This window comes from Myodes glareolus, chromosome 15 (genome assembly GCF_982192425.1).
Source record: "Myodes glareolus chromosome 15, mMyoGla1.1, whole genome shotgun sequence".
Taxonomy (NCBI): Eukaryota; Metazoa; Chordata; class Mammalia; order Rodentia; family Cricetidae; genus Myodes; species Myodes glareolus.
This window is the reverse complement of record NC_142040.1, coordinates 23,872,246-23,889,281: the sequence shown is the minus strand read 5'-3', so window position 1 is coordinate 23,889,281 and position 17,036 is coordinate 23,872,246. Positions and strand designations below refer to the sequence as shown.

The following is a 17,036-nucleotide window of genomic DNA, read 5'->3' as shown; positions in this document are numbered from 1 at the left end:
GGCAGCACACTGTATTGTATACATAATAAATAAAATCTTTAAAAAAATAAAAAGGAAATTTCATAGACTTATTCAGGTCAGTTTGCTGAGTACTTTGCTACTTTTCCAGGTGGCTTATACATGCTCAGTTACTGAAACCTTTCAATGTAACTGATTATACTAATTTCTATTTCCACTCAAGAAAAAGGAAAACAGAAATAATTAATAAATTGCCCAAAGATACAAATGCAGTAAAATAGCACAATAGCTTTTGTATCCTTCTATTGCAAATTTACTTCTTCAAAAGGGTTCTAGTGAGAGTTGAAAAGAAAAGGCAAAGGAAATGTTATGTTTAGCCAGAGGTTTTGAAACTGGCTTGTGGACCAAGTCTAGTCTGTCATCATTTTTTGTAAAGAAACTTCATTGGAGTTTCTTCATGGTCACTTATTCATTATTGTCACACTAAAAGAGCACAATTGAATAGAATTGCATAGTTGCTAAGAAAACACATCTGCTAAACCTGAAGAGGTTGTGTATTCTCTGAACTTTTACAGAGAGGATTTGCCAACCCCTATTCTCGAATAATGTAGTTTACTAATATGTCTAGGATGCAATTAATTTTCCCATAACTCAGAATCATTTGTTTTTATCATTACTAAGTTGGTTTTTTTCTGACCTAAATCAAGGTAAAGTAACAGGAGTCATGCCTGTGACTGAACACATAATTGAAAGTAGCAGCCCGTTTACAACCATACCAGCTAAATGCACCACATCTCATCTAAAAGTAGCAGCTAGGACACACAAGAGAAACAAGGAAAGTTCCTCGCTGTTACTGACTTTCCAGTGCCTGAGATAACTGAAACCTCTGGCCTACCATTATGTTATTGTGAATCTCTAATCTATCATGGCTATGTAGGCAGCTACTGATCATCTGGTTCTTAAGGTTGAAATGTACTCTCTTCTCCTGTAAACCAGCAATGAAATTTGAAAGAAAATAATTGATATGTGCATATGTGCTTGCTTATACACACAGTGTCTATGGCCATGTTTATATATACGTATGTGCTTGCTTTCACACACAGTGTCTATGGCCATGTTTATATATGCGTATGTGCTTGCTTACACACACAGTGTCTATGGCCATGTTTATATATGCGTATGTGCTTGCTTACACACACAGATTCTGTGGCCATGTTTATATATGCGTATGTGCTTGCTTATACACAGATTCTGTGGCCATGTTTGAACTAAACTCACTGGTTTTGGAATTCACAAATTCTTTCCAACAGTTTCTAACCTAAAAATTGAAACTTCAAGTTTAAACTTATTATTTTCATATTAAACAAAGATTTAGGTCCTTTTCTATGTGCTAACTAATGAATGCTTCTGGAGAGAGTTGCAGCTAATTGTTTTTGTTGTAGTAAATGCACAGAAAGTTTACCTACAGGATAATAGGAGTGACACTACATGTTTGACTCTTTCAGTCTGTTACATAGAATTTTTTTGGTTAATTTGATGAATTTTTGAAATTTTCTAAGTTGGCACTGAGAATTGGGGCTTAGACTCCATGGCAGCATCCATTGCTGAGTGAGCAACCTCTTCTGTTTCTGCAGGCAACTGTGTTTTTTTCTTTGTGATTCTTTACTTTATACATGGTTCAATAAGGGCGAGTTGGCGGTGTTTTCTGGGATTAGTTAGCTCCATGTAACAGGGGAAATTCAAGATGGATTCACTTCTGCTGTGGTGATTAAAGTGGCTTCTACCTCTCGTGTCCTCCTTTCCTTGTCACTAGTGCTATAATATACCTTTTAATGTGCTCTAAATGCTTAGTGGCTGCAGAAACATAAAAATCAAAAGCGTAAACTGTAGGTTCTTAAGACTTAGGCTTCAGGACTCACCGCATCGTTTCCTTTAATTCTTTTAGTTTAAGTAAGCCATAGGCAAATTACTTGGCGTGAGGAACTAGACTCTACCTTCTGATAAGAGTAAGTGTAGGCCTGGGGTGGTGGTGCACACCTTTAATCCCAGCACTCAGGAGGCAGAGACAGGTGGATCTCTGTGAGTTCGAGACCAACCTGGTGTACAAGAGCTAGAGAGCTAGTTCCAGGATAGCCAGGGCTACACTGAGAAACTCCATCTTAAAAAACAAAAACAAACAAACAGCAACAAAAAAAAAAGAGTAAGTGTAGGGCTCAGTGATTAAGAGCATTGGCTGCTCTTCCAGGGGACCCAGGCTCAATTCCCAGCCCCACATGGTAGCTCACAGCTCTAAGTCCTGTTCCAGGGGATCTGACACCTACACACACGCATACATGCAGGCAAAATCACCAGTCAACATGAAGTAAGAATAAAATTTTAAGAAAAGAGTAAAGTAAAAATATTGTCGCTGAACTAGGCAATGATGAAACAGCTTTTAATCCCAGCGCTCAGGAGGCAGAGGCAAGCAGATCTCTGAGTTTTAGGCCAACCTGGTCTATACAGAGCAAGTTCAGGACAGCCAGGACTACACAGAAAAACAAACCCTATCTTGAAAAACAATCCAACAGACAAACTAAATATGTAGGTAGGTAGGTAGGTAGATAGATAGATAGATAGATAGATAGATAGATAGATAGATAGATAGATAGATAGAGACTATTATTTACAAGGTACTACAGACTCAAAATCTGGGGAACTCACACCTCATAAAACTATTCTATATTATTTACTATTAGTTTCATAGCAATCTACTATCATCCAGACTTAGATATATATGATATTACAGAATACCTTAAAACCACTGAAGTTTAATTACTGGAAATATTTTTTTAATTATTTAAAACCAGTATTTGTCATGTAGAACAGACTAACCTTGAACCTCAAACTAGTAGTTCTCCTGCTTTAGTCTCCTGATGCCTAGATATCCACCACCACACATATTTTAAAAGAATTTTTTATTAGTTCAGTCCTATTTATTACTTGATACCGTGTTATAAATTTAGAAATAACAATGAGACAGGGTCATGGTTTTTTAAGAAAGTCAAGACGTGGTTCAAGACAGTGCTTTTAAAGAAATGCCCTTGAATTGAAAATGCACACCAGTAATGTGTTTCTTATGAATGCACTGATCAATATGTCCATTTAGGGTTGTTTATTTTTCCCTGTGCGGTCCATTTTCTTTCAGGCTACTTCAAATTACCATGCAAGGAGGTTTGGTGTTCGTGCAGCCTTGCCAGGGTTTATTGCTAAGAGACTCTGCCCACAACTTATTATAGTGCCCCCAAACTTTGACAAATACAGAGCTGTGAGTAAGGAGGTAAGTAACTGTCTCACCCCAAACCCTTTTATTGCCTTTCTGTCACCTACTCTCAACTCCAAATGCCTTGGACTGTCAAGATGTGGTCTTAGCCATAGTGAAGGGTGAGCTGTTTATAGTGTATCCAGAACATATCATTCTGTTTCCTGATGCTTTGCCTTCCATGTATTTTTTGTCTACTCTCAGTCTCTCAATTCTCTACCATTTCTCAAAACTTCGTAAAGCCTTAATAATTAAAGCATAACGTTAATTTTAAATAATTTTTCTAGAGTAACCTAATATTCCTAATTTATAGAAGCTACTCATTAATTTCAATCTATTCTAAATTAAATTTACGTAATTATTTTGTTGTTGTTGCTTGTTTTGTCTCTGACCGGCCTGGAACTCACTGTGTAGCTCAGGCTGGCCTGGATCACCAAGCCTGTCTCTACTTTAAACAGAAACAAAATTCACTTCTTGTGATTAGATTGCTTCATAATTTTACAGAGCTACTTGATCATATTTTGCCTAAGATACTTAAAGAAAGGGATATTCTCTTAGTTTGAAAAGAATAAAATATAGTGATTTGTTTACATAATTTAAAATCCTGAACTGTCCCTGTGAAAAAGTATCATTTCTTTGATTTTCACTAAAATTGATCTTTCGTACAGTGTGGAGACTTAATTCCTTGGTTAAGATGTAGAGTGCTGCATGTACATCACTTTTGGACTGCTGTTATAAAGTGAAGTGTATCATAGAGTCACTTGACTTGTAGTTCCTGCACTGTGGAGACAGGGGGATCAGCAGTTCAAGGCCAACGTCAACCACTCAGTAATTTTGAGGTCAGCCTAAGGTATATGAGCGTCTATCAGAAAAGAAAGAGGAGAAGGAGAAGGCAGCTGTCTAAATATAAATACTAAAACTATGGTGTACCACTCTTATATTTTTTTCAAGATTTTTTTGCTAATTTTTAATTGTATGTATGTGTTTATGCCTGTGTGTAGTGGGCACATTGTGTAGATGCCTATGGAGTCAGTAGATCTCCTGGAGTCAGACTTAGAGGAAACTGTGAGACTTCTGACATGGGTGCTAGTGGCCACACTGGTCCTCTGGAAGAGCGTGTGTGCTCTTAATTGCGGAGCCATCTCTCTAGTTCTGATACAATGCTTACTATCATTTAGACATGCAAGTGAGCTTTAAATTCCCTTATTTTTATTCTACCTCATTTTCTCTAGAAATATTGCCCCCTATACTAAAACAGGTTCATTCATTCAAAAGCAGCTTAAATCAATTATTTTGTGCCTACTTTTGTAAAAGTGGTAGGCAAAAAGAACATACTTTAAATAATTTTTTTCTGTAATCATAGTTAAAAAATAAATAACAGCATAAGTACAGGGTTTGGTAATTTAAAAAAATCCTACGAAGACTTTGTGAGAAAGACTTTGAATCATACTCTAGTTAAGTAAAACTTGACAATATGACATGAGAACTAAACTATTTTTAGCTATCTATCATCTGGTTATATATGTAAGTTGGAAAAATCTTCAAATTTGAGCAATGTCTTGCTAGTTAATATAGCAAATGAGTTTTACATGTAAATGTGGTATTGGTGCATTAATGTTTCTGGGCTGGCTAAAAATGTAAGGAGCATCTGTCTTGTCCAAATGTTAGGGTAACTTTGCTGTTCTTATCAAGTGCTTGGTGTTTACGGGAGCAGTCTGTTTTGTTCTGTGGTGGTGTCCGATGGAGAGGAGGAGAGCGTACTGGGCCGTGCCTCCAGGGAGCACGTCTCATTCAGTCTTAGAGGACTGCCAGGCACAGACTTCTCAGTGTCCTCCTCACCGGAAAGATACCATTCGCACCTGTTACAGAACGGCTCCTTCTACAAGAACAAAGCTATTTAAAGCACTCTGAATAAAAGAATGGCAAGTTTTACATCACCATTTTCTAAAATTCCCCTCAGTTGTTTGTGACTATGTTAAGATAGAACAGTTACTTTTTTATAAAACAGGAAGTTCTCTAATGAAACGAATCAAAGCTTTTAAATGTTAGATGAAGACTAACGATTCAGCAAAGATATTTTCTATTAGCTAGGTAATTTTGGCAATCCTTCCCTCTTACTTCAGCTAATTCTTGTGTAGTTAAAAGACAAACAGCAAAGAGACTCCTTCCTGATCTTATGTAATAAAGTTACCCCATATAAAAGGCTTTGCTGAACTATATTAGCTGTAATTCTAATCTTTGTGTATTTCTTGCATGTCACAAAGAAACTCCAAATTTTTTTCTTTCATTTAGTGCAAGCATGCTTTTTTTCTATAGATTTATCATCTTTTCCAGTCCAGATTCCTGTAAATAGTAGAACTTTATTTTGTGTGAGCATTGTTCATATAATGAGTAGCTGAAATGTACACTCTCTAAAACAGTACTTTATATTCCTCTTTAAATAAACAAAAAAAAATCTTCAGAAAAGAGATGAGAGAGAATACTATCATTTAACTGGCCATGTTAAACCTTAGTCACTTTCTCTTTGTTCCTACCGGAATTTTGTGTGAGATTTATTTGACGTGCTTTGTGTTTCTAGATGTAGGATGCTAGATTCAGATTGCATCAGATGATCTTCATGATCTATTTTAGTGCAAAAGAGAATTTGACAAATATCCACTGGTAGTAAATTATTTATTCCTTAAATCCGTGAGCTATTGATTGCAGGATCATTACTATAGTTGCAAAGTAAGAATATTAGTGCTTTTTATCAGATATATAAGACAGGAGGTTTTGCTGTGGCAGCAGAATTTAAACTTTTGTTGTGGTTGTTCTTTTTGAAGGTTAAGGAGATTCTTGCTGAATATGATCCCAACTTTATGGCCGTGAGTCTGGACGAAGCCTACTTGAATATAACACAGCACTTAGAGGAAAGGCAGGACTGGCCTGAGGACAAAAGAAGATATTTTAGCAAAACAGGAAACTCTGTAAAAATTGGTAAGCAACTTATTAGAACTACCAACTAAATAGTAGCAGAAATCAGCCTTTGAATCACCCCAATTAATTCAGTTGTGTATATAGGATAGGATGAGATCTGTCTTTGTAAACATGTAAAATCAGAAATGTGAGCTATATTATAAATATTTCAGTGTCTTTAAAGTCAGATGACAATGTTGGTTCTCCAGACTTTGAGGATCTGCCGAGTTCTTCTCCGGGGTAGTTGCAGAACAATTATTTTCTTAATATCAAAGGGTTTAGAATACATAGAAGTGGAGAAAGTTCCTGTTTAAAGTGGCCTTTTTGTTGTTGTTATTGTTGATAGAAATCAGATATTTAAAAAAAGATTAGCCTCAAACACACTAAAATCTTTGTTGATTTTGTTTTTCTTTGTTTCTCAGGTTTTCTATAATCTAGTTGTAATACGATAATGTGACTGTTTTCAATCCCACAAAGATTTATGACCTCGCTCTTCCTTCTTCCCCATACACCTTACTAAGGCCTTACTATAACTCAGGGGTTGGAGGCATAGTGGACTCAGAGCCTCCTCTCCCACTCAAAGTGAAGACCTTATTTATTTATTTTTATTTTCTGAATCAAGGTCTCTTTCTGAATCTAGAGCTGACTGATTTTCTGGTAAGCTCTGGGGTTTCCTTGTCATTGTCTGTACCATCACCCCTGACCCCTGGGTGCCCCCTTCCCCACCAGGCCTTTATGCAGATACTGCAGAGCCAAACACAGGTCTTTAAGCTTGTTTAGCAAGACATCGCCCCACACCCTCCATGACTCTTCGGTACAATTGAAAATTTCAGAACTCCGTGTGTTTTTCAACCAATCCTTTTATCATTTTTCCAAGCGTTCTGATGTTAACCATTCATTCTGTTTCCAGTCCCTTTGCCAAATGATCTTTTACTTCAAATGTCTGCCCTGTCTTGACTCCATGAACATAGCTCACCCGGCTGAGAAGGTGACCTGAAGGGATGCGTTCACAGCCACATTTCATGTGTGTGTGACTTATTCACAGCATCACAGGGGTCGGCAGTGTGGGGAAACATGTTAATAACAAAAATGATAGTTGTACAGTTTTTCCTTTCTTCTTCTCTCTCTCCCCCACCCCCATCTCTGCCTGTAACTCATGGAGATCCTCCTGCCTCTGCCTCTGCCTCCCCAGTGCTAGCATGGCTACCATGCACTGGCAGCATCAAATTCTAAGCCTTACACTTTTCGGGAATCACCTTGTTTGCAGCAAATTCAATATAGACATCAAGTCAAAGCCTCATTACCTGATTTCCTAGGACGTAGGTCTCTCTTTTTCTTTGATAGAAATAGTTTCTGGACAAAGAAGCTTAGAATAACAACATCAAGCTACATGCTTGAGTGACTAAAATCCAGATGTGTGCTCTCATCTAGCTTTGTGTTCTCGTTACTTCAGTCCTGGAAGTAGTGAAGAGCTTCCGTTCAGGAGGGGAAACCACTTCAACCAGACCACATGGAAGCAAAGCACAGCTGGGGTTGACAAGGCGCCTGTGTTGCTCTGCAGCGGCTCTGATGCTCCAGAGGCGGCATGCTTTGCTTCCTGGGGCCGCTGCAGAGAGGGCTTGGGACGTGGGTGGCACAAACCTGGCCTGCCATTTGTCTATAGCTCTTTACTATGAGTGACTTCTAGTCAGCCGATTGGAGGGAAGGGCTTCTGGAAGACCTTCATCCAGCTGTTCTGTATTTCTACTCCCCGCCAAGCTGCTCTAAAGTTTAAAAATCAGAATGTAAAAATGGAAATGACCCGAAGCACAGATGTAATAAATATAGGTTGTGTTATGAATGTGGCTTGTGAATTCAGATTTGGGAAACTTCTATCTATAAATTAATTCATATGCTGTAATTAAAGTTTGAAATTAATCAAGTATCTGTTATACTATTTATATATCTTTAGACATTTCTAAAGACCAAGTTCATTTTTTAAGTAAAGTGCACTCAAATGTCTTGGAATTTAATTTAATTAAGCTCAGTATGTTTTCATACCTATAATCTCAACATTTCAAAGGCTGAGGCAATACAATTAGAAGTTCAAGACCAGTCTGGGCAGGATATGTAGTTAATTTAAAACTAACCTGGGCTAAAATAAAATAAAGAATTTAATTGTTGGTAAATACACATGTTATGAATTGGGATCAGAAAACTCTGTTACCAATCTTATAAATACATTTAAATTGTTTTATCCTATTGTAAGCTTTAGGAATAGTTTTTAATGGGATAGTTCATGTGAATATCTTTAGTATTGGTATCAGGATAGAGTATTTTATACTATATTTGAAAAATGGGTGTAAGCTAATAACTTATTAATTACCTTATATTTTTTTTTAAAAAAAGTGTTTCTTTGTTTGAGATGGAATCTCACTCTGCGTCCCAGGATAAGCACAAACTTGCCATCCTCCTGCCTTATCCTCCCCAGTTTCTGGGTACCAGGAGTTCAGGCATGTAATTACATTTTTTTGCTTTAAATCAGGACCTTCAAATATTGGATCAGACTCTAAGAATTTGTATAAAGAAGTTCAACTTTCAGGAGTAATTTCCATTTATAGCAAAGGCACCCTCGGTGAAAGGAATGTTTTATTAATAAGCAACTTAAAAGCATGCTGCTGGTGCACGCCTTTAATCCCAGTCCTTGGGAGGCAGAACAGATGGATCTCTGTGAGTTTGAGGCCAGCCTGGTCTACAGAGTGAGTTCTGGGACAATCAGGGCTACACAGAGACACCCTGTGAGGGGGATGGGATAAGTTAGTATCTGAAAAGAGACATTTGGGTATTTTAACATTTTTAAGGTTTCTTCCATGAATAAAGAAAATTAAGTTTTTCCTCCTCCAAAACAAAATTTAATTTTTGTTGCGATTACTCTTATTGTTTAATGCCTTTTCCTCCTTGTTCCTAATTTCAGCTTAAAACGGATCTTTTTTCCCTTAGAGAAGAATACTGTGAAAAATATTTATGTTCTTAAAAAGTAATGAACTTCTGAAGTTGAACTATTTTCTTTAAAATGTGCACTAAAGAAATGGATAATGGTCTTTTAAGGAAAGCCTGACAGCATTCTTTACTATATGGTTACAAAGATTTTTGATAGCCTTTCTTGTCTCGGTTCTTAGAAACAAAACTGAATTTGGTTTGTTTTCAGCAGTGTAGGAGAGAGGTGGGCACTGAAACCTGTAATCCCCCTCGGTCAGAAGCTCAAGGCTAGCGTGGGCTCTGTGGTTAAGTGAGGCCAGTGAGGGCTCCTAAAGGTCTCTAGCAGACACATGCATGTGTACACAAACAGAGAAGGGGAGCGGGGGGAAGAAAGAGAAAATTAATAGAGGGGATTAGGATAGGGGAAGGCATTGAAAAAAATGAAAGAATGAAGTGAGACTGAGCCTAGAAATGTGTACTCCTTAAAATGAAGGTGACTTGTTGCCTTTATTTGAGATTCAGGTGAACCAGGTGAGGAAGCTGACAAACTGAACGAGGATGAAGGCTCCATCTCCCCACTGCTGTTTGAAGATAGTCCTCCTGATTTGCAACCCGAAGGAAATCCTTCCCTGCTGAACTCTAAAGAACAAAGCAATCTTCAAATACTCCAAAATTCAGTTGTTTTTGGAACATCAGCTGAGGAAGTGGTAAAGGAAATTCGCTTCAGAATTGAACAGAAAACAACACTGACAGCCAGCGCAGGTATTTAAGGGAATATTCCCAGCCTCCGGCGGTTCCTTGTTGTAAAGTAGATGGTAACATTTGATTTGGCTGCTAGCTACTTCTATCTACTGAGGCTAGGTAGCATGTTATTAAGCAAAAAGCCTATGGCTCAAGGCAAAAATATCATAAATCTAGAATAGTAATCCTTAAGTGTAAAATATATTTTAGTTGGATTTGTACAGAATTTTTGATTGGCACTTGTACTAGATTATGTTGTAGGAGAGATCCTAGATACATAAAAGTTGTTGAACTCCCCAAACTCTCACCAAAAAAAAGATCAGTTTGCAGCGTAGCAACTTAAGAACATCTGGTAAAAAACCAAAGCTAATAAAGTCCCCCCGCTTTACATGTATCATCAACCCCTAAGAGCATCACAGGGCCTTAGCTCAGGGACTAATAATGATTAAAAACACTTATCACAAAGTCCTGTGATAAACAAATTATTACATTATAAAAAATATTATCTTGTAAGTCATGTGTGTTGGGATTAGGGTAATGTATTCTATTCCAAAGGGTAGCATGCACAGTCAACTTTAAGAAAATGTCTATAAAGAACAAAATGCACTATTAATAAATATATTTATATGTTATCTACTATAACTTGTCTTAAGACTCTTAGAAATTGTGAATCATAGTGTGTGGTGGTTTCTTTGTGAGTAACATAAAGATTAAGTTTTTATTGTTGTTGCTTTTAATATATTGTATATCAGAATATTTATATTTTTAATATGAAAGTTTACATTCAGAAAAACTTCTCGAAAAGTAAGCATCCATCATAGTTATATTCTGGATCTTTTCTGAGAAACAACCCTTACCACTCATGCAGTTGTAAGTAAGGCACTGACACTTGGTGTTACTCAGTTCAGAAATTATGCTTGGGTGTGAAAATGCGGAGACTCAAATAGTCCTTGTTTTTCCCTGCCACAGCTAATCCATTCTCTTTCCCCAAAGACACAGAAAGCCCTGGGGACATTGTCAGTAGCCAAATGTCATTTTTAAAGTAGCGTTATTTGTCATTTCAGATTATTTGCATTTAACTTTCATTTTCTTATCACATAGTTAAGTTATACATAGCAACTTCTTTGAATGATTGATTCGTCTTCTTTTGAAGGTATTGCCCCCAATACAATGCTAGCAAAAGTGTGCAGTGATAAGAATAAGCCAAATGGACAATACCAGATTCTCCCCAGCAGAAAAGCAGTGATGGACTTCATCAAGGACCTGCCTATTAGGAAGGTGGGATTTTATATGACATTATCATTTGTGCACATGCTCTGAATTCGAGAGGCGCCAGACAGATATTGTAAATATTCTTTGCTGAATAGTCGCAAAATAATAGATGGCAGGTGAGAACTCTGCTGTGCACTTAGAACCCTGGAAGTAATGTCTAAGGAAATCGGCTGCAGGAGAGCCTAAAGTAAATAAGAGATGGTGGGCCTTTAAGTACATACCCGCCAAGGGCAGAGGACGTGAGAGGAGCACTTGGAGGAGGGCTTTCAGCTGTAGCTTAGTGCTGCCGTGGCTCTCCAGTCCAGGCAACTGGTAGACGAATGGGTGTGGCACTTCAAAGGGATAGAGAATTTTGTTTCTGACAAAATTAAATCAAAGTACTTCACTATCTTAAGATGATAGAATTTTCCCACAAGGATGCAGAAATGACATATTTTATTATTTATAGCTTCTGGATTTTTGTGCTGCATGTCCTCTTCATTTCTTTTTAACAATTGGACCCTATACTATATGACAGTCTAGAACCTGTTCAAAATAATAGCTATGATTGAGTTTATATAAAGTATTGCTCAATGTTCAAGGAGAAGGCTATAGCAAAGGCCACAGTGTTTATGATTCCTAGGTACTATATACACACAGTAGTTTTTTCTAAGGTATGAATACATGTTTTTTTTTTTAAGTTCTAGGTTCAAACAATAGGTGAGTTCAAATATCGGTGAAATTTTAAAATCTCATTTAAAAGTCCTTAATTATAAAATAATTTAAAAATCCTTAGTTATAAAAAACATAAGATATAGAGTACGCTATAAATAATAAAATATGTCATCTCTGGAACCTTATGGGAAAGTTTATTATTTTAAAGATGGTGAAGTACTTTGATTTAATTTGTCAAAAACAAAATTCTAAATCCCATTGGAGTGCAGGTATTAGTATATTAAAGAATCACAAATATTGTACTAAAAAGTTTTGTTTGTTTGCTCTACCATTTCCAAAATTTGTATGTGCACAGAACTCTTTTCTAAGTGCCTTTAAAAATTCTATTGAATTAAGCTATATGACCAAATAATAATAAGTCTTCTTGCATGACATTTAAAAATAATATTATTCATACCTTTTGTTAACTACGAAAGATTATAATCTTCAACTGTTACTTGTGGCAGAGAGTTTATTTATCATGTTCAAGGCTCTGCGTTCAAGCTTCAATACCAACATTCTCCTTCAAACACGCACACACTTATAATCTCATTTTAAAATCCTAAATTTAAAAAAATTAACTTAAAAAGAATAAAATCCTAAATTATGAATATTGGTTCATCTGTGACTATACCACCCTGAACACACCCAATTTCATCTAAGTGTGGATTCTCTTGTAGGTTTCTGGAATAGGAAAAGTGACAGAGAAAATGTTAATGGCTCTGGGAATTGTTACTTGCACAGAACTCTACCAGCAGAGAGCATTGCTTTCTCTCCTTTTCTCCGAGACATCTTGGCATTATTTCCTTCACATCGCCCTGGGTCTGGGGTCAACAGACCTGGCAAGGTATCTATATAGAGTTATTTGACTTTTATCATCTTCATTGTCATTTACCAGTGTCAGTCTGAACCTTTCAGAATGCTTTTAAATTCATTTGGACTGATTTAATTTAGTTTCTATCTTGGTTAAAGCTGTCAGTTTGACTATGGAAAAAGAGGGATAATGGCTCACTTCTAGATGTTGGCGTCAGCGGTGAGGAATATGGGAGAAAGGAATGATGGTTACTTCCATCCCCTGCCTGTCTTGTTCTGTTTTCAGAATGTAAAAGGAAGGTTGGTGGTCAGGTTGTTGAGGAAAGAAAGGTAGCTTATGTTCCCCAGTTTATTCTTTAGCCAGAGCTTCTGATGTGTGAATGGAAACTGTGTACTTATCTTCCACTAGACTCTTGTAAGCACTAGAGACATTACCAGTAGGTTGAACAAAGATCTGCCTTCATGAAGTTTACACCCTAGTATGAGAAATAGAAATTCCCAAAGAAACAATGCGGAGAGTGAGGGCTAAAGAGTGACATCAGAGATTTTTGTAGGATTGACAGTCGTCCCGAGGTGAAGGCTTGGTTCTTGTGCTTGAACCTCACATATATTAGGTATGTGCTCTACCACTGAACATCCTCTCTCTCCTAGTTTGAAATAGGGTCTCGCCTATTACCTAATAGCCCAGGCTGGCCTTGAACTTATAGGCCTCTAGCCTCAATATCCCTAATAGCTGGAATTATTGCTATTGGATTGTGTCGTCAGGCCTACCTTCTTTCACTTTGGTTTTGTTTTGCTTTTCAGTATTGGGACTCAAACCCAAGGCCTTGGTCATGTGAGACAAGCTCTGGATGGCCAAGCTACCTTCACAGGCCCTGTGTGTTCTATTCTTGTTTACGTCCACTGGGGTGTAAGCTGCTTAAGACAAGCAGTTGCTATACTTTATTAGCTATTATCTACATTCTTGAACAACTCTTAGGCATATTACATCCATTAAATGTTTGGAAAATGAATAAAACACGTGTTTCTTTAGTTCAGTTGTCCCTATTAGAGTAGCTAGAGTCCAGTCAAAGTAGGTGGTTTAGATCCTCAGTCATCATCCTGTACCAAACTCTGACTGAGATGAAGTAATGGACGGTGTGTGGGGGAGGAGTTGATGTAGAAGCCCCAAATGTTAGATGTGGATGGAGCTGCTGCCTCCTATTGATTTTCATGCATTTAATATTTAGACTTTTAATAGAAGCAGGTTAGATACTATTTCCAAATATTTTTCTAGCATAGATATAGAAGTGATCCATAACACATGAAATCAAAGTATCTTATCAATTTATGTCTTAGTGACAGTGTCACTTTTAGATTTAAAAGAAAGCATCCATGGTTTTTGTAAGATAAAAAATTTTGAATGAAGTATTTAAATAGAATGTTAGGGCCCTGTAGAAGTGGCTTGGCAATTAAAAGCACTGGCTGCTATTCCAGAGGCTCCATTGTCAGAGGCATTCTCTCTCTCTCTCTCTCTCTCTCTCTCTCTGGGTAAAAACCAGGGTTTCTCTGTAGCTTTGGAGCCTGTCCTGGAACTAGCTCTTGTAGACCAGGCTGACCTCAAACTCACAGAGATCCACCTGCCTCTGCCTCCCAAGTGCTAGGATTAAAGGCATGTGGCACCACTGCCCAGCTTTCTTCTGACTTCTGTGAGCACTGAACATACATGGTGCACAGACAGACATAACAGCAAAACACTCATACACATCAAATTAATTAATTAATCAATCAAAAGGAAATATTAAATTCTCTTATTGACCAAAAGTGATGTGAATGTCCTTCTGTGTAAGTGTTACTATTATTATTTGATAAATAAAGCTGTTTTGACCAATGGCTTAGCAGAGTAAAGCCAGGTGGGAAATCTGTACAGAGATAGAGAGAGAGTAGGCAGAGTCAAGGGGATGCCATGTAGCTGCCAAAGGACAAAGATGCCAGAACATTACTGGTAAGCCACAGTGGTACACAGATGAATAGAAATGTGTTGATTTAAGATATAAGAGCTAGCTAGGGATATGCCTGAGTTGTTGGCCAAACAGCATTATAATTAATATAGTTTTGTGTGATTATTCAGGTCTGAGTGGCTGGGAAAAGAAAGTGCAGTCTCCATTTACATACTGGTGCCCAATTTGGGGCTCAAACCCATGACTCCGACATTAAGAGTCTCATGCTCTACCAACTGAGCTAGAGCTCAATTTTCTTTGAGAAATAAATATTTTTTTTCTCATTTCAGAGATGGAGAAAGAAAAAGCATGAGTGTTGAAAGGTAATGTTTTTTATGCTAAATAAAAATAAAGTTAATGATCCATTATTCAGTGTATATTAAACTGTTTCAAGTTCATTTTTAGTAAAATATCACTACAGTAAAAAAAAAAAAAGTTTCACAGTTTGGGCAGCTTATACCCCAAAGTAAACACCTATGCTCAATGCATTATTTTTGGTTGCTGTGCTCACAGTGGAACAGCATAGTTGGCATTTATACTTTTAATACAGATGTTACTCCTATTCAGGGAAAACTAAGCATTTTAGGATTTCTAATCTTCTTTATAAGAGCAATTAAATGTTTATCTGAGAATCATAAAACATTACAGTGGAAGTTCTAAAAACTTCAGGTATTGGCCAAGTGAACAGAGGTTTCAAGTTACATGTTGAGCCTCTCTGATAAGAATTTTGGAAATCTGACATGCTCCAAAGCCAAGACTTCCCTAGTGCTGAGATGCTATCGCAAATGTAAAACTTTGCCTCTTGTTTTATGTGATGGTTTTCCATCACAGCACAGATTATTAGAACACTGTGTATAAGTACCTTCAAGCTCTGCGTACAAGGTGTATACGAAACAAATGAATTTGTTTTAAAACCTGACTCCCATCTGAGGACATCTCACTGTGTACGGACAGATACTGCATGTTAACTTGACTTAAAAAGCAACCCAAATCTAAATCTTCCTTCTTAAGTGTTTCAGATAAAGAGTCGAGCCTGACGTAATATTGGTAAAGGAGAAGTTAGAGAGTGTCTAGTTTTGTGGGCCTGGCATCTTGTTTGGAGCCACATGAAATCCTGACGGAACTTTGTTTAGAGAGAAATGTGTCCATTTTAAAAGTCCCTCCAATTATTTCTTCAAAACATCAGAACTATTGAGACATTTAAGTATCACTGACTGTTTCTTTTCTTTTTGAAAACTCCCCTTAGATTTTCAAAAATGCACTAGGATATCAAATTTGGTACAGAACTAGAGGAGGAAAATCCCAGTTCACGATCACATATAAAGTGTTGGTTTCTTTGCTATGTAAAGAACTTATAATAAGAAAGTACCAATATGCCAGTTTAAAAAATGAGTGAAAACTGAGCATGGTGGCATATATATCTTTAATCCTAGTTTTAGAGAGGAAGAGACAAGACCGATCTCTGTGAATTCAAGGGCAGCCTGGTCTATATAGCAAGTTCTAGCCCAACCAAGGCTACAAAGTAAGATCTTGTCTTAAAAAAAGAGAAAACATAAAATTGTGGTTTTTGCCGATCGGTGTACCTATCTAAATGTTTTTGATCACTTATATAGAATGTAGATATTTTTATTTAATTATTTGTTAGTTGATGTGAAAACTTTAATTTGTACTGAGAAAAATATGTTAGGTTATTTGAATGTACTCTATTGTTACCAAATTATCCATCTGTAATTTACATTGTGCACCCAAATCCTTCTTGTCTCTCTAGGACGTTCAGTGAAATGTTTAGAACAGAAGAACAGTACAGCTTATGCCAAGAGCTGTGCACTGAACTCGCTCGCGATCTCCAGAAGGAAGGACTGAAGGTGCTGGGTTTTTATGAGATGATCTCAGTTTTTAGCTTTTCTCATTGTAGGATAGTACTCTAAGTCAAAAGACCACACATTTGTTAAAGTGGGTTACAAATAAAATAGAATATTCCTATTCCCAGCAATCAGAAACAAAGTCGAGTCTGACCTGTGTGAGGCCTGTGATGAGGTCACTCTGTGAAGGACGCCTTGGGACACTGGAGTGGTTCCAGGGTGATAAGGCCAGCTCTGTGCCCTTAGCACCCTGTCTGAGTTAGGTGCCAGCTCAGACTTTGTTTCCAATCGTCCTTGGAGGCTTTGCTCACAGGGACAGTGACCTTCTAGAACAGGCATTGTGTTTCAGGGCTCTTATCCTGGTTAACACATTGAGAATCAAAGCCTGGAGTGCCCTGAGCTGTCTTCCTGCAGAACAGTCCACATTTAGTGTTTTCTCAATCGTCTCAAACTGGGGCTAGTTAGTAAAAAGTGTAATACAAAAGTATTAAGTTATCGCAAAAAAAA

At 37.2% G+C, this 17,036-nt stretch overlaps 1 protein-coding gene across 4 annotated transcripts in view; it reads left to right on the top strand.

Annotated features, from left to right (window-relative positions):
* The window catches only part of Polk (DNA polymerase kappa), a 57,155-nt gene that overhangs the window by 33,225 nt on the left and 6,894 nt on the right, over nt 1-17,036 (top strand). For 2 of the 4 annotated variants that reach the window (XM_048441492.3, XM_087896803.1), the window contains exons 5-11: nt 3,143-3,274; nt 6,079-6,232; nt 9,686-9,931; nt 11,064-11,188; nt 12,556-12,722; nt 14,958-14,990; nt 16,436-16,532. In XM_048441492.3, the coding sequence (XP_048297449.3) occupies nt 3,143-3,274; nt 6,079-6,232; nt 9,686-9,931; nt 11,064-11,188; nt 12,556-12,722; nt 14,958-14,990; nt 16,436-16,532 (954 nt within the window). The remainder of the gene's footprint in view (nt 1-3,142; nt 3,275-6,078; nt 6,233-9,685; nt 9,932-11,063; nt 11,189-12,555; nt 12,723-14,957; nt 14,991-16,435; nt 16,533-17,036) is intronic. The other 2 variants (XM_048441494.3, XM_085676835.2) reach the window with 2 other exon arrangements.